The sequence below is a fragment of the Nannobrachium achirus genome (genome assembly GCF_963921795.1).
Source record: "Nannobrachium achirus genome assembly, chromosome: 7".
Classification (NCBI taxonomy): domain Eukaryota; kingdom Metazoa; phylum Chordata; class Actinopteri; order Myctophiformes; family Myctophidae; genus Nannobrachium; species Nannobrachium achirus.
The window spans coordinates 43,371,355-43,391,803 of NC_137816.1; the positions used below are offsets into that span (position 1 = coordinate 43,371,355).

At 42.8% G+C, this 20,449-nt stretch overlaps 1 protein-coding gene across 1 annotated transcript in view; it reads left to right on the forward strand.

The window, feature by feature from the left end:
* The window catches only part of LOC308288772 (MAM domain-containing glycosylphosphatidylinositol anchor protein 1-like), a gene marked incomplete at both ends in the record, with an annotated part of 178,278 nt that overhangs the window by 128,741 nt on the left and 29,088 nt on the right, over positions 1-20,449 (forward strand). The window contains 3 exons of the mRNA XM_080730242.1: positions 2,581-2,847; positions 4,650-4,792; positions 19,665-19,845. Of these exons, the coding sequence (XP_080586368.1) occupies positions 2,581-2,847; positions 4,650-4,792; positions 19,665-19,845 (591 nt within the window). The remainder of the gene's footprint in view (positions 1-2,580; positions 2,848-4,649; positions 4,793-19,664; positions 19,846-20,449) is intronic.

Consider the following 20,449-nt stretch of genomic DNA (forward strand, 5'->3'; position numbering starts at 1 on the left):
ACACGTTTTGAATACAATTATTTTAGTAGTAGTATATTATTATTATTATTATTATTACCCGTATAGTAGTAGTAGTAGTAGTAGTAGAGTACTGATGTATGAACTGATGTGTGAACTACGCTGAAAAGAGGCTAAAGGTTATTATTTATGTAGACAATTGTTATTGTTAATTATAATGCATTCATACAGTCGATGTGGCTTCCTCCAAATGTACAAAGACAATAATGCCCTGCAAACTGAAGCTGTGAAATGCAGTAGTCATATGAAACCTAAGCACATACGATAACAAGTAATTGTATTGGACAGAAAGGAACAAGAAAGCCAGAAGAACAGCTGCCAAATACTCATGCATGGGAAATGTGCCCAGAGCACTTAACTTCATGAAGGCCTGAGATCCTACCAAGGACACAACTGTACAGTTGGATAATTCTGCATGAGAATGTTCAGTGTAGCAGTCTAATAATGAACGATGACTTGGTTCATCACTGGGACTCTCCTCTCTTCTCTTCTCTTCTCTTCTCTTCTCTTCTCTTCTCTTCTCTTCCCTGGAGTAGGTATGGAGAAGAGTGGCCAGTGGAGTGCTCAGAATGGCCTTTTGTTTAAGAAATACTAATCCTGTGCCCGGGGGTGTGCGATGAGGGGTTGAATGTAGGAGTCTCAGAAATGATGTTGGAGAACCCAGACCGGTGCCCGTTGGGCAGAATAGTCACCATCGATGTCCAGTTGTGCAATACCCGTGGTATCCGTTTGTCTGTCTGGCACTCTTTTATGCCCATATATGGTGTTCTGTGTCCAGGCCAGTCTGTGATGTCATCTCCAAATTTGGGCACTGTACTGATGTCAGTCAGTGATGTCAGTTGGGCATTGTTACCATGGTGGCAACACTGTGTACTATCAGTGATGTCAGCATAGATGGTCAGACGGCGGATGGACGGACAGACATTCGGTAAATGAATAGTTAGATATAGGGGCACACAACCTGGATAATATTCTAAATGAGTCCCTAAGCCCTTTATGAACCACACACACACACACACACACACACACACACACACACACACACACACACACACACACACACACACACACACACACACACACACACACCACACATACACACACACACACACACACACACACACACACACACACACACACACACACACACACACACACACACACACACACACACACACACATACACAGGAATATACCTACAGTATGTGCTCTCCTCTGTTCCTCTCTGTTCACAGCTCTGTCACTTCCACCTCCACCTCCCCCTCTTCTCTCTCTCTCTCTCTCTCTCTCTCTCTCTCTCTCTCTCCTCACCTGGCCTCTGTATCTCTGCAGGGATTTCTCTTTTCCCAGAACTCCTTACATCCTCTTCTCAATCTTCATCTTGCTTCTCTCTCTCTGTGCGCTCGCTCTGCCCTCCAACCATCTCATTACTCTACCTTTCCCTCTTTCAGCCCTTAACCCATCCATTTGTCACTCTGTCATGCCTCTTCTTTTTCTCCTCCTTCTCCTTTACAGTCCATCCAGTTAAACCTCCTCTCCTCTGAGAGAAAATTATATCAAAAACCAAATTAGTCGCTAGTCTTTCCCTCGCACCGCAGATTTACAGTCATGACACCAAGCTCGCTTGGCCTCCCAGGGGGCTTCACTTATCTTGAGCTTGCACTGTATTAGCCACATTAGCATCTCATCTAATATCTATGATTAGCCGGAGGGGGTGTGCTAGCTGGCTGCTTATTGGCTGTGTTGCTGCTCCGCTGACCTGCGGGTAATGACAGCTAGATGGTTATTATCCACAGAGAGCTGCTGACATGTTAATTACAGCTGGTGAGAGAAGGTTAGCGCAGACTGTCTAGGACTGACTGCAGGGAGGATGAGAGGGAGCCCTCGTGGTGCTAACATTTGTTCAGGATGACAACATGGCTTGTGGATGTTCCTGTGTCAATTTATAATTCACAATTTTGTAGATGTAGCTACACCCATATCTACGCCTACACAATTAAAAACACAAGTTATAAACCTGTCAGGTGACAGCCGAAGAGTCTGATGTTTGAAAGAAAGAACAAACAAACCCATGAGAATCATGTATGTAACATAAATTAATGAATAATCACACACTAGTCCAGTGAGCCATAATCTAATTTTAGACGTCTGTCTAAAAGCATGTTATCTGGTCTAAAAGTGAACTTTTTTTTTCTTTTACCAATAGGTAGGCTTAGCCTAGACATTGATTATCTGTTTTTTTATTTTTAAAAAGATAATCGTTGATTGATTTGACAGCGAATAAAAAAGGGTGTAAATAAACAATTGAGTTGAACTGACATTAGATTAATTATTTTTAATAAATAAATAAAACACTTAGACCAACACTTATAACCCGCTTTGAGCCTAGCCGTATAGACATATTTTAGACGTCTGATAGCCCGAGAAATGCTCAGTGGGAGTATATTTAAGCACATGAGGAGGAACCTAAATCAATCAATCAATCAATCAATCAATCAATCAAGAACATAATTATCCTTAAAAATATCCTTAACATGATTACAACACCCATCTTGTCTCCAGATCCTCCCATCCTGGACCCGGTCTTCCAGGAAGTGCGTTCCAGGAACTACCAGATCGTAACGCTGCGCTGTGCCGTTCTGCGTTCCAACCCTCCTCGTCTCACCAACGTGCGCTGGTTCCGCAACGGTGAGGCGGTCCGCATGGCCCCCCCGGACCTGAAGGACACCCCGGAGCTCAAGTTTAAGCTGGACCCCAACAGCAACGGATCCTACGAGGGCCGAATCAGCAATGTCGGCGGCACGTCCACTTGCAAGTTTGATGTGTCTGGTGAGTTGATGAAGATAATACATATCTCAGGGCAATAGATATTTTTAAATGCTGGCTATCCAAATAAAGGGGGACCCCCTGGACATCACCTCGAATGCAATCTTAAAATGTGAAGAAGGCGCGATTTTAAATTACCTGCACAATGTGTTGACAAACCTCCTACAGTGTACAATATAAGCTCCAAAGGTGTCAACAAACCACATGTTGTGGATAATAGTGTTCATTATTCTTGGCAGTGTTGGTGTTGCAGTACACGTTCTGTTTTGATTGCTGGTATTCACAACATGAAGTTCACTTTCAAACAGCTTCTGGCCACCACTCTGATAAAGTCCATTTCACATACACCCATGTCCAGCCAGCTCCCATGTCCCTCTCATCTTCATAAAGAAGATGTATTTGACATTTCATCCAAAACTCATTCAAAGCAATTTTTTTCAGTGTGTCCGTCCTTCCTAACAAAGTCAGGGTGACAGTAATGATTGGGAAACCCTAACTCTCTGCTTGCTTTAATTTAATTTGTGACATTAACGTTATTCATTCACATATAGTACTATTTGCCCAGACATTTATCATAATATAAGCCAATAATATTACCCGTTGCCATGACATTTCTGCCCAAGTTAACTTGACAAGAACATTCTTTCCAAGGACGTAACGGCTATGGCTGTCACAATCATGAAATCCAAGATGATGATTAATTGTAATGATTAACTGTTGATTCTTCTTGGCATTGAACATTGGAGCATATCAATTATGTATATATATATATATATATATATATATATATATATATATATATATATATATATAGTACCGAATGATACAATACAATACCACTCCACAACCACATTCCCCTGGAACCCCCTCAAGGACCCCTAGGGGTCCGCAGAGCCCACTTAGAGAACCACTACCCTAGAGGTTGGGTACCGTATTGTTCAAAGTTAAAACAAAAAAAATCGTAGTTATGTGTAAACACAGCAGGCATGACAAATAAAGATATGACTGACAATGACCTGTACCAATAACACAAAATAATGTACTATTAATTACCATAATAGGCCATATTTAATAATTGCATACATTCAAATAAATAAATAAGCATAACTGGAAATAGTTAATCTATAATATCTACTTTAATATAATATATGTTTGAAAATATAATGGGTTTTTCTTTTTCAGCATGGAAATGATTGCCAATTATGCCCAAATAATTGTGATTGTCTTATAAACCATAATATGTAAAAATGTAATAAATTGTGATAGGCCTGGTAAAGGCCCTTGTCTCTTTGCCTAGGAGGACAGCTCTGATTTATGCCATGATACAGACTACTGCCACCTCCTGGCACAGGGAGTAATTTCCTCTGGTGCAGAACTCAGTCATCAGATGACCATCAGCTGTTGTCTTTACATTGTGTTTCAGGCAGCTAAACCATTACCGGAGACGTGACGCAACAGAAAGCCATAGTTATTGTGACACATTTGGAACTGGAACACTATAACATTGAAGCTGATAAATGATCATGGGTGTTCTCTCTTCTGATTGGATAAAATTGGTGGGCCGACCTGAAAATGTAGGTTCTGTTTATTAAAGAACTGGAGTGGGAGAAGGACAAGCAAGGATTTCAACTTCAACAAAAACATTTTGTATAACAATGAAATTGCTTTCACCACCGTCAACCATTAACTCAAGCAAGTCAGTGTTTTTTTCCTTTTTTTTCTCTCTCTCTTCCCCTTTCTCTTTCTCTCTCCCCCTTACCCTCCTTCATGGTTCCTCTCCATTGCCTCCTTCCTGGCTGTTGTAGCGCGTCCATACAGCGCTGAGTTCTACGACACACCCAACCCCATCCGCACCATGAAGGGAAACTACTCCTATAACCTGCAGTGGACGCAGAAAGAGCCTGCAGCCACCGACCCCGTTATTGGCTACTGGGTCAGCGTACGTGAGGTAGGACACGCACGCACGCACGCACGCACGCACGCACGCACGCATTCCCCTCCCAGCTGAATTGTGTATTAACTGCTTTAGTGCCTATCCCGAACTAGTTCGGCTTTAAAAAAAAAAAAACATTTTGTAAAAAAATAAAAATAAATAAAAAAAACATTTTTTTCGAGCCGGGCCGCCGGCCGTCATCTGTTTACACGGCCCGCGAGAGCGTCGCGCCGCCGATATTTACCATCCACTCCAATGCAATCCAGGATCTTTAGAGCTCATTTTCTCTGTTCCATGCATATCCATGAGGTGTGCAAGGTTTAATCATGGCTAAATCGCCGAAAATAGGGCTTCTAAAATGCTTGGTAGCCAATTGCTAACTTCAAGCTAACTTCATCCTGTCCCTGTTGATGACACAAAGGAAAGTGTTCAGGCTTGTAATGGCTGCGCAGGGCTTGTGCTGCGCTTGTGGATGGGTGTTTTCTATGGCCACTGGGCGCCCTCTAGTGGTGAAAAGGTAACAGAGACACACACACTGTAGTCAGAAACGAAAACTCACCACGAGAGCCCAGCAACTGTGTACATCAGGGTCTTCAGCGTTTTCAGGCCAAGGACCCTTGTACGTCTGCTATTTTTTGGCTAAAGTTTTCAGAATATGTACGCTAGGGTTCAAGTGGTTAATATAAAAAAGGAGAAAAAAAAGCTTCTATCACACGAATATTTGGAGGACGCCCTGTAGTAACTCTGAGGACCCCCTAGGGGTCCCGGACCGCCTGTTTTAAGACCCTTGGTTTACAAACATACAGGTCTGCAGTGTCATGGAGCACGCCTCAGTCAGCTGGATGATTGCTCCACCTACACATCACGCTCCACTTGACAACAAGGCCCTCAACATGATTGGAGTTGACCACCAGGACACACAGCCAGTAAAAACTCTCCATCGATGGCCTTATATCCATATAGAAGACAGGTTGCTGCTGCTACTGTCCTCTTACAGAATGCACAGCCACCACTTCTCCACAGACCTCCAGGTTATGCTCCCGCCACCTATGGCAGAGGGAAAAACCCACCCACCTTTAAATATACATCCAGACCAAAACATGCTCTGAGTCTCCCAACATAGTCTTTGGACAGAACCTTTCTCCACACTGCTGTCCGGGTGTGGAACGGCCTACCAGAGCATAGTTGTATCCATCGCAGACAATGGTCCCTTTAAACGTATATTATCTGAAAAAAAAGTGGTGTAACACTTGCAGTGTTTCGGGAATTCATAGTGATACCAATACAGTAAATAAGAACTTAAAGACAATATGTCGTGATTGTTTCCCCCTACAACATAATCTTCAGGTATTATGATTAATACTTGGAGGAAGATTCTTTTCAGAAAGTGTTAAAATTATGTTTTTATGTGGCCACACCCACCTGTTCATTAGGTATGCCTGGTTGTCAGGTGGGTGCTGGTGACCCAGCTGAAGTTAGCCACATGCACCCACAGTGTTGTTGTATAGTAAAAAGGGGAGGGGATGATTTTATGATGACATTAAATCAGTGTATTTCAATTTGAGCTTTTGCAGGGACGGATTAACCCCCGCGAGGGCTCCTGGCCCATAATCTTTTAGGCCCCCCCCCCCACCCTCCACCATAACCCCCCCTCTCGACGCGCACTACCCAGCTCGGATTTTAAGCCATGATGATCATCTGTGGGCCAAGAAAGCACCTGTAAGACAACAGAGGAGTGGAGGGGCCCACACATTAGATTTTTAATTAACATATATACATATTTAATTTTAGTAAATTGTCAATGACCACGTGGCCCAGTTCCCCAGTGCCCCTGAGAGCCAAGGGCCCCTGGCAACGGCCCCACCAGCCCAATGGTTAATCCAGCCCTGAGCTTTTGACTCTGAGGCTTTCAGCTTTCAGGAAGTACTCCATAGACACATAAAAAACAGAAAAAGTACAAAACTATGGCACCACCTCTTTAAGGTATACTACTTTGGTTCCATTGATCCAAGCCAGAACACAATGGACTGATTGATTGTCAAAATAAACAGACACACTCAGCTGCAGTGTGTATTAACAGACACACAGCTAGAGTGTATTAACAGACACACAGCTGCAGTGTGTATTAACAGACACACAGCTGCAGTGTGTATTAACAGACAGACACACAGTAATTGTGTATTAGGTGGTGTAAACAGGCTAAGTAAACGTGGGTGTTCATAGTTGGGGGGGATATCAGCTCTGCGGTCGGTCTGGGAGTAGACGGTTAATCAATAGAAACCTGCAGTGAATTAACAATGCCTCACACAGGCCCTCTGGTTTGGACCTTTTTAACTCAACTCAATGGCTCTTCTTTTCTCATTTCCTCTCTTCTAGAGTTTATCTTAAATCTTCTTTTCTGCTCTCATTCCCCTGCTCTTCGGATGTGTCCTTGTGCCACCGCCCACCCAGATGCTTTGTTTTCTTTTAATCAGCAACTGGTAAACAGGGGTGTCGCACCAATTTTTGGGCTCTGTACGTTAACTATTGAAATATAGCTGCGGTCGAGTTGGATGTGTTTTATTTCATGACAAAAATAATGTATTTTACATAGTGGGTGGGGTGCTGAGAGGTTTCCCACCGCAGAGAATACTTTCAAGGACGCAACATTAACTTTGGTTAGGTGAGTAGCGAAGTAGTTTTGCTTATTTTGACTGAAGTTGAGCCCTCGTAGGGGTAGAGAAATCCTGGTCTAGTCTAGTCAGCCGCCTGTCAGAGTGTCAGTACAGCTGACGCTCTGGACCAGAGCTAGCCTTACTGGAGCATGAATCCATACAGTGCTATACAATTGCACTGATACGACATGAACCTACACAATCAAAGGAGAGGACCCCCTTCAGTTTGCCTACCAGGCTGATATTGGGGTTGACGACGCCATCACCTTCATGCTCCATAAGGCTCTCACCCATCTGGAAGATCTGGGCAGCACAGTCAGAATTATGTTTTTTGACTTCTCCAGTGCTTTCAACACTATCCAACCGTCTCTGCTTGCGGAGAAGCTTACGCTGATGGGAGTGGACAAGGGCTTTGTGGCATGGATCACAGACTACCTTTCAGAAAGGCCACAGTCGGTGAGACTGCAGAGCTGTCGGTCTGATGTGCTGGTGAGCAACACGGGGGCCCCGCAAGGAACTGTGCTCTCACCCTTCCTGTTCACTCTCTATACATCGGACTTCCTCTTCAATTCCAAGACCTGTCATCTGCAGAAGTTCTCAGATGATACCGTGGTGGTCAGCAAGATCTCGGGTGACAACACGGCTGAGCACGATGGTGTGGTTAGGGACTTTGTGCAATGGAGCGAGGCTAACCAGCTCAGGCTCAACGCAAGCAAGACCAAGGAGATGGTGGTGGACTTCCGCACCTCCAAGAGAGTCCCCCCGGTGCCAAGCACCATTAACGGTGAGGTGGTTGAGCTTGTGGATAACTACAAATTCCTCGGAGTACACCTGAATAGTTCACTGGACTGGTCGGACAATGCACAGGCGATTCACAGCAAGGGGAAAAGCAGGCTGTTCCTCCTGAGAAGACTGAGATCGTTTGGGGTGTGCAATAGGATGCTACAGATGTTCTATCAGTCTGTCATGGCAAGTGTCCTCTTTTTTGGTATAACATGTTGGGGTGGCAACAACAGAGCAGGTGACACGTTTAACCTAAACAGACTGGTGAAGAAAGCAGGCTCTGTCGTCGGGTCCTCTCTGCAGGGGGTGGAGGAAGTAACCAGTGTGCGCACAGCGAGGAAGCTGGATTCCATCTTGGAGAACTCCTCCCACCCCCTCCATCTAGAGATCACCAGTTACTGGAGTAAGAGAGGAAACGACCGCTTTACCTACCCAGGACGGAGATGTGAGAGATTAGGAAAATCTTTTGTACCGGCTGCCCTTAAGCTGTACAACGAGACACATAACGGACGCTTGAAAAGGTCTCCCTTCCTAACTTAGACTGACGGAACCTTTGCTGTATTGACATTGACCTCTAAGGAACTATTGCTGTATTGACTTTGACCCAAAAGGACCGTCCAGGAAGAGTGCTCATGTGCGTCTTGCGGTGACACGCTTCCTAGTTTCTTCTTTTTTCGCACTGATTCTTTTTTGACTTTGCACTATTAGTTTGTGTTGGTAGTTTCTGAGTATTTTTGCTTTGTTTAACAATGACAGTGAGATACTTGTTTGCACTAACTAGCATTGACTGCTATGGTCTTTTTTGCAAGACACTTTATGTATATATACTTATATATTATTCGCCCCCTCTATTGATGCACCTTCTCTTTATTGGTACTGTACTGCTCTTTTTTTTTGTTCTCTTGTTTCTTTCCCTCTTATCTATTTTTTCTTACGTCTCTGTAACTTTGTAAATAACTGTATACTGCTGTGCTACTACTGGACAACTGAATTTCCCCCTTGGGATAATAAAGGTATCTATCTATCTATCTATCTATCTAGAGAGGAGAGAGAGAGAGGAAAGGGATGGAAGGAGAGAAGTGGAGAGGGAGAGAGGAGAACTTACCATTCTGGTAACACAGTTTGTAAAACAGCAGACCAGCACCGTCAAATGATGCCTTTTTGACAAAATACTACGCCGACTGTGGATGTTGTTATCATAATGATAATATCATGAGTTTATTCTCAGGTGATTGTAGAACAATGTACCTTCACGTTGCTAAGCACTCATTGCTTGGGCTAAATTCAGCCCACGTTTATGGACATAAAAAGAACAACAGGAGAGTTCTGTAGCAAGCATGAATAGAGCTCTGAGATACACAAATGTTCTCATAAGCTCCTGTTGGCTGGGGAATCCTGTGAATTCTCATTTCTGCGCTCTCTCTCTTCAAATAGAAGCAATTGTAAAAGTAAATCTATAAACATACTGTACACGCCAATACTTGACCTGCTGTAATGATTTAAGATGGGAGGGGTACGTCTGTGTTCAGACGGCAATCGTGCATGTCTGTGAGTTTAGTTCAGGAATTCAAAATTTACTTGAATAAAAGTATGAAAGTATTGGCATCAAAAAAGTACTTAAAGTACCAAAAGTAAAAGTAAAAAATGTTTGAAAATAGCAGATCTACAAGCTCACAACGCGTCGCATCGCAACGCGTTGTGAGCTTGTAGATCGGCTATTTTAAAAATAGCCAAGGTATAAAATAGGGCTTATGTGGTTTATTTATATCTGCAAAGTAACTAGTACAAGTACAATATTTGGATCCGAGATGTAGTGGAGTAGAAGTAAAAGTATTGGAAATTGGAAATACACAAGTAAAGTACAAATACCTAAACATTATACTTAAGTACAGTACTTAAGTACATTTACTTAGTTACTTTACACCACTGGCAACACCTGTGTGAATGAGCGGCACTGATGATGATGACAGACCCACATGAAGTCACACAGGATAGGGACATATGGCATCAGTATTTGATACAATGGAAAAACATTATGGACATACACACAAAGTCCCCTATTGGAGCGGTTAGCACCGGTCAAAAAGGGCCTGCTGTCAATATGCACAAGAACGATGATGCTGGTCAACCTTGTATGCAAGGTTTTCTCACATCCCGACCTCATGATGAGAACCGCTCTGAGAGTTTCTGCTGATATGAGATTGTTGTTTTGTGTGAAACAGTAGTGTAATCATCTATTGACATGAATGAGACAAAGATTCATAATGAATTATACAGCGCCACAGCGGGATTTCCTGACACGTGTGCATGTGTAGATGAGGTTGTGTGCCTCTGTACGGCAGGGACGTGCTGGGCCCCTGATTCTGCCCGGGAAAAAGAGTTGGAGAGGCCCTCATTTTTATAATGTTTTAGTTATATTTCGTCGTTGTCGGGTGGAAACCTTATATGTCCAAAACCGTTTGTTTTGTATTTATCATTTTAAAAATGATTTAAACTAGTGAAAACAGCCGATCTACAAGCACACAACGCCTCGCACCGCGAGGCGTTGTGTGCTTGTAGATCTGCTGTTTTCACTACTTTTGTGCAACGGCCTTGTATGATGAAGCAGGGCTTTGCTTCGCGAAAGAAATTGGCCGCACAGCCCCCAAAATGGAACGAAGGCCGACATTTTATTGATAATTTTTTTCCTAATGGCCGGGAATGAACCGGCCGTTCGGGAGTTGTCCCGCTTTTCCCAATGGCCAGCACGTCCCTGCTGTACGGTATAAGTGCTTGTGCGTGCGGGCGGGCGTGCGTGCGTGTTTTGTGTGCACAGAGGGCAGAGGATGTGGAGTTTGCCAGCTTGTCTTTGTGTGGATGAATTGCTCTCCTACTTGAAGACTTGACTCTGTGAAGTCAGCAAAGACTTGGGAGACAAAATATAACACAAAACCTCATTTAGACTGTGTTGAACGGTAGTGCCACTTGCTTAAAGTACCAAAAGTAAAAGTACAAAATGTTTGAAAATAGCAGATCTACAAGCTCACAACGCATCGCATCGCGACGCGTTGTGAGCTTGTAGATCAGTTATTTTCAAATAGCTTATAGGCCATTAGGGCTAAAGTGGATTAATGTATGTTTTATAATATAATCATTTATATCTGCTAAGTAGCTAGTAATTAAAGTTTTCAAATAATTGTAGTGGAGTAAAAGTACAAAATGTGCCTCTGAGATGTAGTGGAGTAAAAGTAAAAGTACTGAAAACTCCAAATACTCAAGTAAAGTACAAATACCTCAAAACTGTACTTAAGTACAGTACTTAAGTAAATGTACTTACCGGTAGTTACTTTACACCACTGCGTTTCAGCTTTCCAGGTACTTCCTCTCACAGTATAATGCTGCTGTTGTATTGTCATTATCCTTCCCTCTCTCACTTAGTTTTCTCCTCCATTCCCCCGCAGTCTGTAATAAGACTAAAGAATTGATTGGAAACACTGTTAGGCTGCGTCTAATTATACATCTCTGTGTTATTGCTGCTAACACAGACAGAGAGCTGTTTAGCCCAGAGCAAAGCTATCATTACTGCATCACTAAACCAACTCTGTCTGTCTGTCCTCTGACTGTCTCTCTGTCTGTCTATCTTGTCTCTCGCACCCCCTCAGTGTTGATTCAAAGCTATAAAACATGGAGTAAACCTTGGCAATTGAAGCAGAGCTGATAAACGGTTTGAGCTGTGAGTTGTCACCTCCACTGTTTTAAAAAGATGAGACACATTAAACTGCAGTTTAGGACCTCGTAAATGCTCATTTAATTAGACGTGTTCCTAACGTACAATATGTGCTTTTATTCATAAGTGTGTGTGTGTGTGTGTGTGTGTGTGTGTGTGTGTGTGTGTGTGTGTGTGTGTGTGTGTGTGTGTGTGTGTGTGTGTGTGTGTGTGTGTGTGTGTGTGTGTGTGTGTGTGCGTGTGCATGCGTGCGTGCATGCGACGATGCGAGCAAGCGTGCAAGCGTGTGTTTGAAATATGTGCTTTTATTCATAAGTGTGTGTGTGTGTGTGTGTGTGTGTGTGTGTGTGTGTGTGTGTGTGTGTGTGTGTGTGTGTGTGTGTGTGTGTGTGTGTGTGTGTGTGTGTGTGTGTGTGTGTGTGTGTGCGTGCGTGCATGCGACGATGCGAGCAAGCGTGCGAGCGTGTGTTTGAACAGAGAAGGGAAGAACATAATGCACGTGTGACAGACAGACAGACAGACAGACAGACAGACAGACAGACAGAGACTGCGGAAGACCGGGAGACTGAAGGAAAAGTGTGAGACAGCAACAACCAAGCATGTGAAATGGCTGTGAAGCAACAAAATTAGATGCAAATTAAAGAACAACAGTGAATCTCAGGGGTACCCTCCTCTGTTAAATAGAGTGCAAGAACAAATGTAATACTGTCTCAATTTCACAAGCCATCTATTTCTGCAACACTTTCCCTCGCTCTTCTCCTTAACGCCTATTGGCACTCAATCTCTTTAGCACATGCAAAATGACAACGGCTGCGTGGGTCTGTCTGGGGAGATATGCAGTCTGAGCAGGTAATGCAGTACGAATGTCTGTATTAGGGGTGTGTATCTCTCCCTTATAAGATGATTCAGGGCCATACATTTTAACACAGAACTGTGGGGTTTTATTTGAATACAGTGAAAAGTAAATCTTTTACACGTGTTTAATTGCGACCGAAAGGTCGCAGTTTACCATGAGAAATGTTGCAGCTTGTCTCTGTGTAAGTCAGTACACATTTGTATGCTCTAGGTTTGTCGCTCTGACATCATGCTCTGATGTCACCGTGATGTCAGGGGAACCGTTCTTAACAGAATGGTTTTGAATATGGTTTGAAGAATATGTCCCTATATTTTTTGAAAGAATCGTGAAAAGTCTTTGAGTATTTCATCTTGTACCACAGCTGCAGTACCTCAGTCTGAGCTGCATGACTGTAGAGGAAAAAAAAGTGCAGTTGGATGCATGTGAGCACCTATTCTCCATGCAGATACCATCACGCAGGCACACAAACTCCATGGCAAAATCTCAGACCCATTTTCATATATATGAGAAATTAATATGCATGATGAATTAAATCAGCATGTTCAATCAAACACATGCATAATTTACACAGCGTCTGTATACAGTATTCACACATGCACTGGTACTCACACGAGTGTTGCAGAAAGGCACGGAAACAAAACAGTGGGTTGAAGCTGTTAGGCAAGCTGTGGAAACTGTTGTATTGTATTAATGAAGGATCAAATTGGTATCTTGACCTGGTAATGTATTTAGTAAAGAGCTGGAGTGACGGGGAGACCCACAGACACACTAGCTATAGGGTTACCAGGGCGTCACAAGGGGGGGGGGGGGGGGGGGGGAGTGGGACTTAGTTACTAGGGCCCCAAATGAGTTTATTCTTTAGCTATTGAAAAATAGCAGATATACAAGCTCACAGCGTGGCACTGCGAGCTTGTAGATCTGCTACTTTTGAAAAGTCATGAAAATGTATGCAAATCTTTGAATAGATATGCCTTTTTTCAAAAAATAGTACCGAGTGCCATGATGTGCGCTTGTAGATCTGCTATTTTTCAATAGTTAAAGCACAAAATAACACGTAATAATGCGTTCCCAGTCTAAATGGATTAAACCCCCTCCCCTATGAAGAACATTCATGGAGGGCCCACAGTGAATCCTTTTACCCAGGGCCCAGAATTGGGTTACTCTGAGGGTTACGCTCAGAATATTGATCTATTTACTGTAACACTTATTGTATCAAAAGCATGTCACTTATGCCTTCAACACTCACGAGTTACCCATCACATCCACACAGTGATGTATGTAGCCTATACATCCTGCTCTCTCTGTTAAACAGCCTCTCCTGCTCTTGTCTTATTCATGTCAGCTGCTCTTTCTTGTCCCCACTTCTGCTGCCTCCATCCATCCATGGAGAGAGAGAGAGAGAGAGAGAGAGAGAGAGAGAGAGAGAGAGAGAGAGAGAGAGAGAGAGAGAGAGAGAGAGAGAGAGAGATTAGCCTCAGTAGGAGCTGTTAAATTCCCCGTGGTCACACATCAACGCCTTATTGATCCACTGTCTGCTGCCAGGCCCCCTGGTGTGTGTGTGCGTGCGTGTGTGCATGCGTGCGTGCGTGTGTTTTCTGTATCCATAAGTAAGTCATACATGCAATGGCCTATCCTGTATTGCTCGATGAACTAATGATAATCTAATGATTGGAAGTTGATTTTCTTTATTGCATGATAAAGCAATCAGATGTGTGTTTACCTCTCCACCTGAACCTGTGATATGTTCCAGTAACCTAACCTCAACATACACCACCCGCAGTTGAATCAACGGGACCCACAGAGCAAACAGGAGCAGATCACTAGTGCAGTGGTTCTCAACCTTTTCAGGCCGCGACCCCAAAATAATCATATTTTAACTGGGGACCCCCCACCCTGACGAGCACTAAGAGTTGAGGAATTACATTTTGTATAACACGGTTCTATTGTGAAAATAGCAGATCTACATGCTGAGCATACATCTGCTATTTTCACAATTGAAATTCCCCTCCCCATCGTGTTGCGAGGCGTTGTGAGCATGTAGATCTGCTATTTTCACAATTGCTACCTCTAATACTTGGCAATTTGGCCAATGTTTAATTTGTCATTTTAGAGGTATTAAAAGGTCCTTAAATTGTCACTTTAGAAATGTGTAGATACCCTCTATACACTTAAACATTATGTTGGTTTGTTTACTGTTGAGAGAGAAAACAATGTTGCACATTTAGTTAATCCCCCCCCCCCCCCCCCCAATAAACCCACAGGTTGAGAACCACTGTACTAGTGTACAGACATGTGCAAAAACACACATGCACACGCACACACACACACACGCACACGCACACACACACACACACACACACACACACACACACACACACACACACACACACACACACACACACACACACACTGAAGAAACCACATTTCGCTTAATGCTGCTGAATCCCCAAATCCCTTCACTTTATATGAACTCAGCACCTTATATGCTAACACAACACACACGTCATTCATATTCCATGAGCAGTGCTTTATTCCCTCTATTCAACATACGCTATATTATGCATATGCTGTATGAGTACTGTATAAATGTTTGTATGTATGAGCGGCTGTTAAAAGGGCGGAATACTTTCTATGATGATGTTACGAGGAATATGATAATGTTATGTCAGAGTTTGTAGTCTCATAGTAGAAGCTTATATTGATTAATCATCATGTTGCCTATGCAAATCTCTTATGATAGGAAAAACTGCTGATTCATAGACTATCGTTGTAAGAACCACTGAATAGCCCGTGAAACACATATTACAGGGAGCGGCAGTGGCTCAGGGGTAGAGAAACTGCCATTAGAACACGGAAAGGTTCCCAGTTCGATCCTGGGATCCCCCAGAGCTAGTGTCGAAAAGTCCTTGAGCAAGACTCTGAACCCCTAGTTGCTCCCAGTGATTATGGTTGGTGCCTTGCATGGTTTGCTCTGGCATTGGTGTGTGTGTGTGTGTGTGTGTGTGTGTGTGTGTGTGTGTGTGTGTGTGTGTGTGTGTGTGTGTGTGTGTGTGTGTGTGTGTGTGTGTGTGTGTGTGTGTGTGTGTGTGTGTGTGTGTGTGTGTGTGTGTGTGTGTGTGTGTGTGTGTGTGATGCACAATCTATGTAAAGCGCCTTGGATAAAGGCGCTATATAAATGCACCATTTAAGCTACCATTTACCATTTTACAGAGGATTCCATCAAATAGGGATGTTTTCATGATTTTTCTGTTTCCATTTAACACTGACATTTTACTATAACATGGCCAGTGTTTCCATCTTACCTAACCACTAAAGCCCTAAGCTTCCCTTTGTTACCCCGGTTCTGGGAGGATTTGCGTGTGTGCGTGTTATAATGTGTTATAGCAGGGGTCTTCAGTGTTTTCAGGCCAAGGACCCCTGAGTTGAGAGAGAGATGAAGCAGGGACCCCCACAACCTGTTCATAGATTCCATATATTTTCATCGTTTGACAGCACAATCATCAGTGTATTTTGGATTCATGTCAATTTGTGTTTTCAGATATTTAACCACTTGAACCGTCAATACTTAATAAACTTGACCTTTCACTCAGTACTTGGTCCGCTTTTTTCCCTCTACAGCAAACCTCTTTTCCGAAAATAGCCGATCTACAAGCTCACAACGCCTCGCGCTGCGAGGCGTTGTGAGCTATAATATATAACTCGGTAATGCCACTGAGTCGTCTCAGGCGACCCTGAGCCACGTGAGACACCGGCGAGCGAGCAGTAGCAAGCCGTGTCGAGCGTTGCGATGCCGTGTCGAGCGTTGCGATGCCGTGTCGAGCGTTGCGACGCCGTGTCGAGCGTGCCTCCGTCGTCATCACCAAAAACAAGCGTTCCTTTCCCTTAGGGTCATTGGGAAAAACGTGGACGCCGAGCTGACTATGTGCAGCCACGTTACCATGGTGAATGTAAACAAAGAAATGGAATTGGTGTCAATCGTCTATCTGTGCATTGTTAGGGCAGTAAATGTATGTAACTATACATCACAGTACAATATGGTATGCAGTGTTGTACCCGAACGCGTTCAAAGAACGATCGTTCATGAACACGTTCATATTTTGGGCGAACGTGAACTGAACGTAATTGTTTTCGCTTGATGAACGATATTGTCGAACGCGGTCATTCTGACGCCCGTGAACGACGTTCGTCGGCGTTCGTCGGCCGTTCATGCGGCGGTCCGCGCCTCCGCGGTCATCTGTCCTCTGCTCCTCTCGTCTCTCTTTTCATTCACATGCTCCAATAGTAGGCACTGCACGCAGCAGCACGCAGCAGTGCCTACTGCATCTCGTGAACGTTCCGATATGCGGTGCTGTCTGCACTCTGCTTCTGCACTGTGAATCTCCTCCTCGTCTCGCAAGCCTGACTGACTATACTTTGTCCTATGTGTGTTGCACGGCGAAAATAGCTGATCTGCAAGCTCACAACGCGTCGCATCCACGAGACAACGTGAGCTTGTAGATCAGCTATTTTAACCAACGCGGAAACATGCTGTGCACGGTTTAGAAACGTCTGCCTTCTAGTGGGGTTCCTTGTACATGTAATTTTTTGGTTTTTTTCTAGTGGGGTTCCTTGTACATGTAATTTTTTGTTTTCATTTCAAATGTGTGTTAAAGTTTCTTTCACTTCCAATTTGTAGATTATGGTTTATAGAACAATTTTGGTTAGAGTGTCAAGACAGTAGATTGAAGAAAAATATATGTTTTGCCCTATTTCCAAAATGACCAAAATCGGAATTGTGTTTTTTGAACAATGTCTTAGTTTTCCCACAACTGCTGTGTAATATATTTTTTTTTATTGCTATATCAAGTCAATACTGTGTGGGGAATCAATTGGAGTCAAATATTTGTTTTGAATATTATGATATTTCACACAATGAGACAATAACATGGTTATTACATTCAGCCCTTCACAATAAGGGTGCAGGAAGACTGGGAACTAGGCAGTGGGCACATAAATATTGTGGGCACCTCAATGTTAAGTTGGATGAAATTATTGCTGTGTGTGGTTCTATATGGGCTGAGTCAATAATTTTGACAAATAATAGCATGCAGCAACGTCTAAACATTTATATATATATAGACCTTTATATATATATTTTTTCCTTTTTTTTTTTTTTTTGAATAGCCAAAAGTATAAAAAAAATATGGTTAAAAAAAGAACTAAAAAAGAACTATGTAGTTCATTTTGGGGAACCATGAACTTTAGTTCATAATGGGGAATTATGAACTAAAAATGAACTAGTTCATTTTTGAAGTTCTGAACTTGAACTTGAACTAGTTCGTTTTTAAAGTGAACTTTCCCAACACTGATGGTATACATGTGTTTCTATGGCATGCAACAACTTGCACACACACGCCTCTTCATTAGTTACTCCAGGAAACTGTCAGAAACCTGCGTGGTCACTCTCATGACTAGGTCTGCCCAGGCCTATAGGAGCTGTTAGACAGGTTCCCAAGGATAAATAAGGAGTTATATACTGTAGTGTTCACACCTTATTTTAAAGTCCGTAAACAGAATGAAAGACAATTACATCTCTGCCAACAATATTATGTGCGTCTCCCCTAATCCAGTTTCATGCACGGCAGCATTCTCACGCTGCAAACTCGCCTTGTTTGCAGATCGTTAATACAGAAATCTTTTATGTGTAGCTGTCCAGATGTCGGCAGTCATAGGGACATAATCCATCTCCTTAAAGGAGTAGTTCACCCCCAAAATGACTTTTTTTCTATTGATTACTCACGCCATGGAGACTTGAGTTCAATCATATTTTAGGTTTTTGTTGCATTCCTAAGACAATAATGTTATTACAATAAATTTACCCCCATTGATTCCGGATGGGGACCCGATTGCATCTGGGTCCCCATCCGGAATTAATGGGGGTAAATTTACTGTAATAACTTTTTTATCTTAGGAATGCAACACATACAGTAGTCAATAGGGAAAAAAAAGTCATTTTGGGGGTGAACTACTCCTTTAAATGCTTTCTTTTACTCAACTTACATCAAAGTGTATTCCTTGTATAGTGTCGCTCCGTAGTCTAACTGCGGAAAGCTTGGTTTCTATTCCGAATTAACAATCTGGTCAGTAATTTGAACACACTTTTTGTCCATTCGTCATGTAGTTAACATGATCATTTTCCCATGTGTCTCGTGTACTAGGCTACTCTTAAGTGTCTCTGGTTGTCTGCCTCAACATCCTGATTTCTCCAGAATTCCTCGACTCTTTCAATCATTATAATTGAAGGCAGTGATATTGAAAGCAATGTTTTGGGCACCTTCTGTCGTCGGGCAACAGTGTGCAAACGTTGCCTCAGAATTGTTACTTTAATCAGTTCTGCACATGCTGTTGACGCATTGGGGATATTTTCACAGGTTCTTTGAACATTTCCTACTTACCTTGCCCACCAGAAAAACAAAAACAAATCCCCTGTGTATCACCAGCCTTGTACTGGCATTTAATGTTGTAAACTCCTCCAGATGGGATATGTGGTTGCATTTTATGATGCCACTAGCTGTAACTCTGCTGTCACAAAGCTCATATAACTCAGTTCACTTTCCAGTCTATAAAAACCCCATGAATTATATTGAGCTAGAGGAGGAGGAGAGGTGAGATGAAGATGACTTGATCAAATCCACCAATGGGAGAATATGAGAAGAGAGGAGAGAAAAAAACTCAATGACTCAATGACTGAAGTCTGTCTCACTTTCTGATCATTATCCTCTCCCTTTCTCTCTGTGTGTGTGAATGCATGTGTGCGTGCATGTGTGTGTGTGCGTGCCTGTGTGTGTGCGTGCATGCGTGCGTGTGTGTGTGTGTGTGTGTGTGTGCGTGTCCTATCTTCATCAGCTGAGCAAACAGAGCGTGCTGTCAAAGCAGATTGACCTGAAGGGCGTGGAACCAGTGAAGGGGGTGCTGCTGTCTTACGTCATAACGGACCTCCGCATCCCGGTGTCCTACGAGGTCCGTCTGGCCCCCATCACCACCTACAGCACTGGAGACTACATCACTCGAATCATACAGTACTCTGAACGTGCGTCACACTTCATTCCAGCTGTGCTCTATTGTAACTGTGACTTGATCACCTTTAATTGCATCTTTTGTTATGACATATGATTGATAGTGTAGACTTACATACCGGTACATGCATATATAGTATGGGTGTAACGATATAGTAATCGATTTAACCCTAATCCTATGACGTTCTTTAGGCGGAAACACTTGTCTGATTTTCACAATAAAACACAATCTACTACTGTATATCAATATGTAATCAGCAAAATATCATACCGTTTGACTTTGTAGCTTATCGTATCACATCGATTGTATGGATACTAAGTACTAAAAGAGGTAATTACGTCTCCATTCCATATAGCTACTCTTGGTCTATCGATAAATGTGTGTAATCTCTGTGTTCATGTCAAGGTGTGTTATAATGTATTTGCTGAGAATCACAGTGTTTAGTTATTTATATCCATAATAATTATCCATATAATCCATATAATTAGCAGAATAAATGATAGAAATTGGTGGAGAGTTCCGTGTTCTGCAAAAGTGTTCAAATGCCAAAGACCTCAGGAAAAATAAGAGCCTAGAATTCAGTTTTAGGGTGGATCTTCATGCTATTATTCAACATG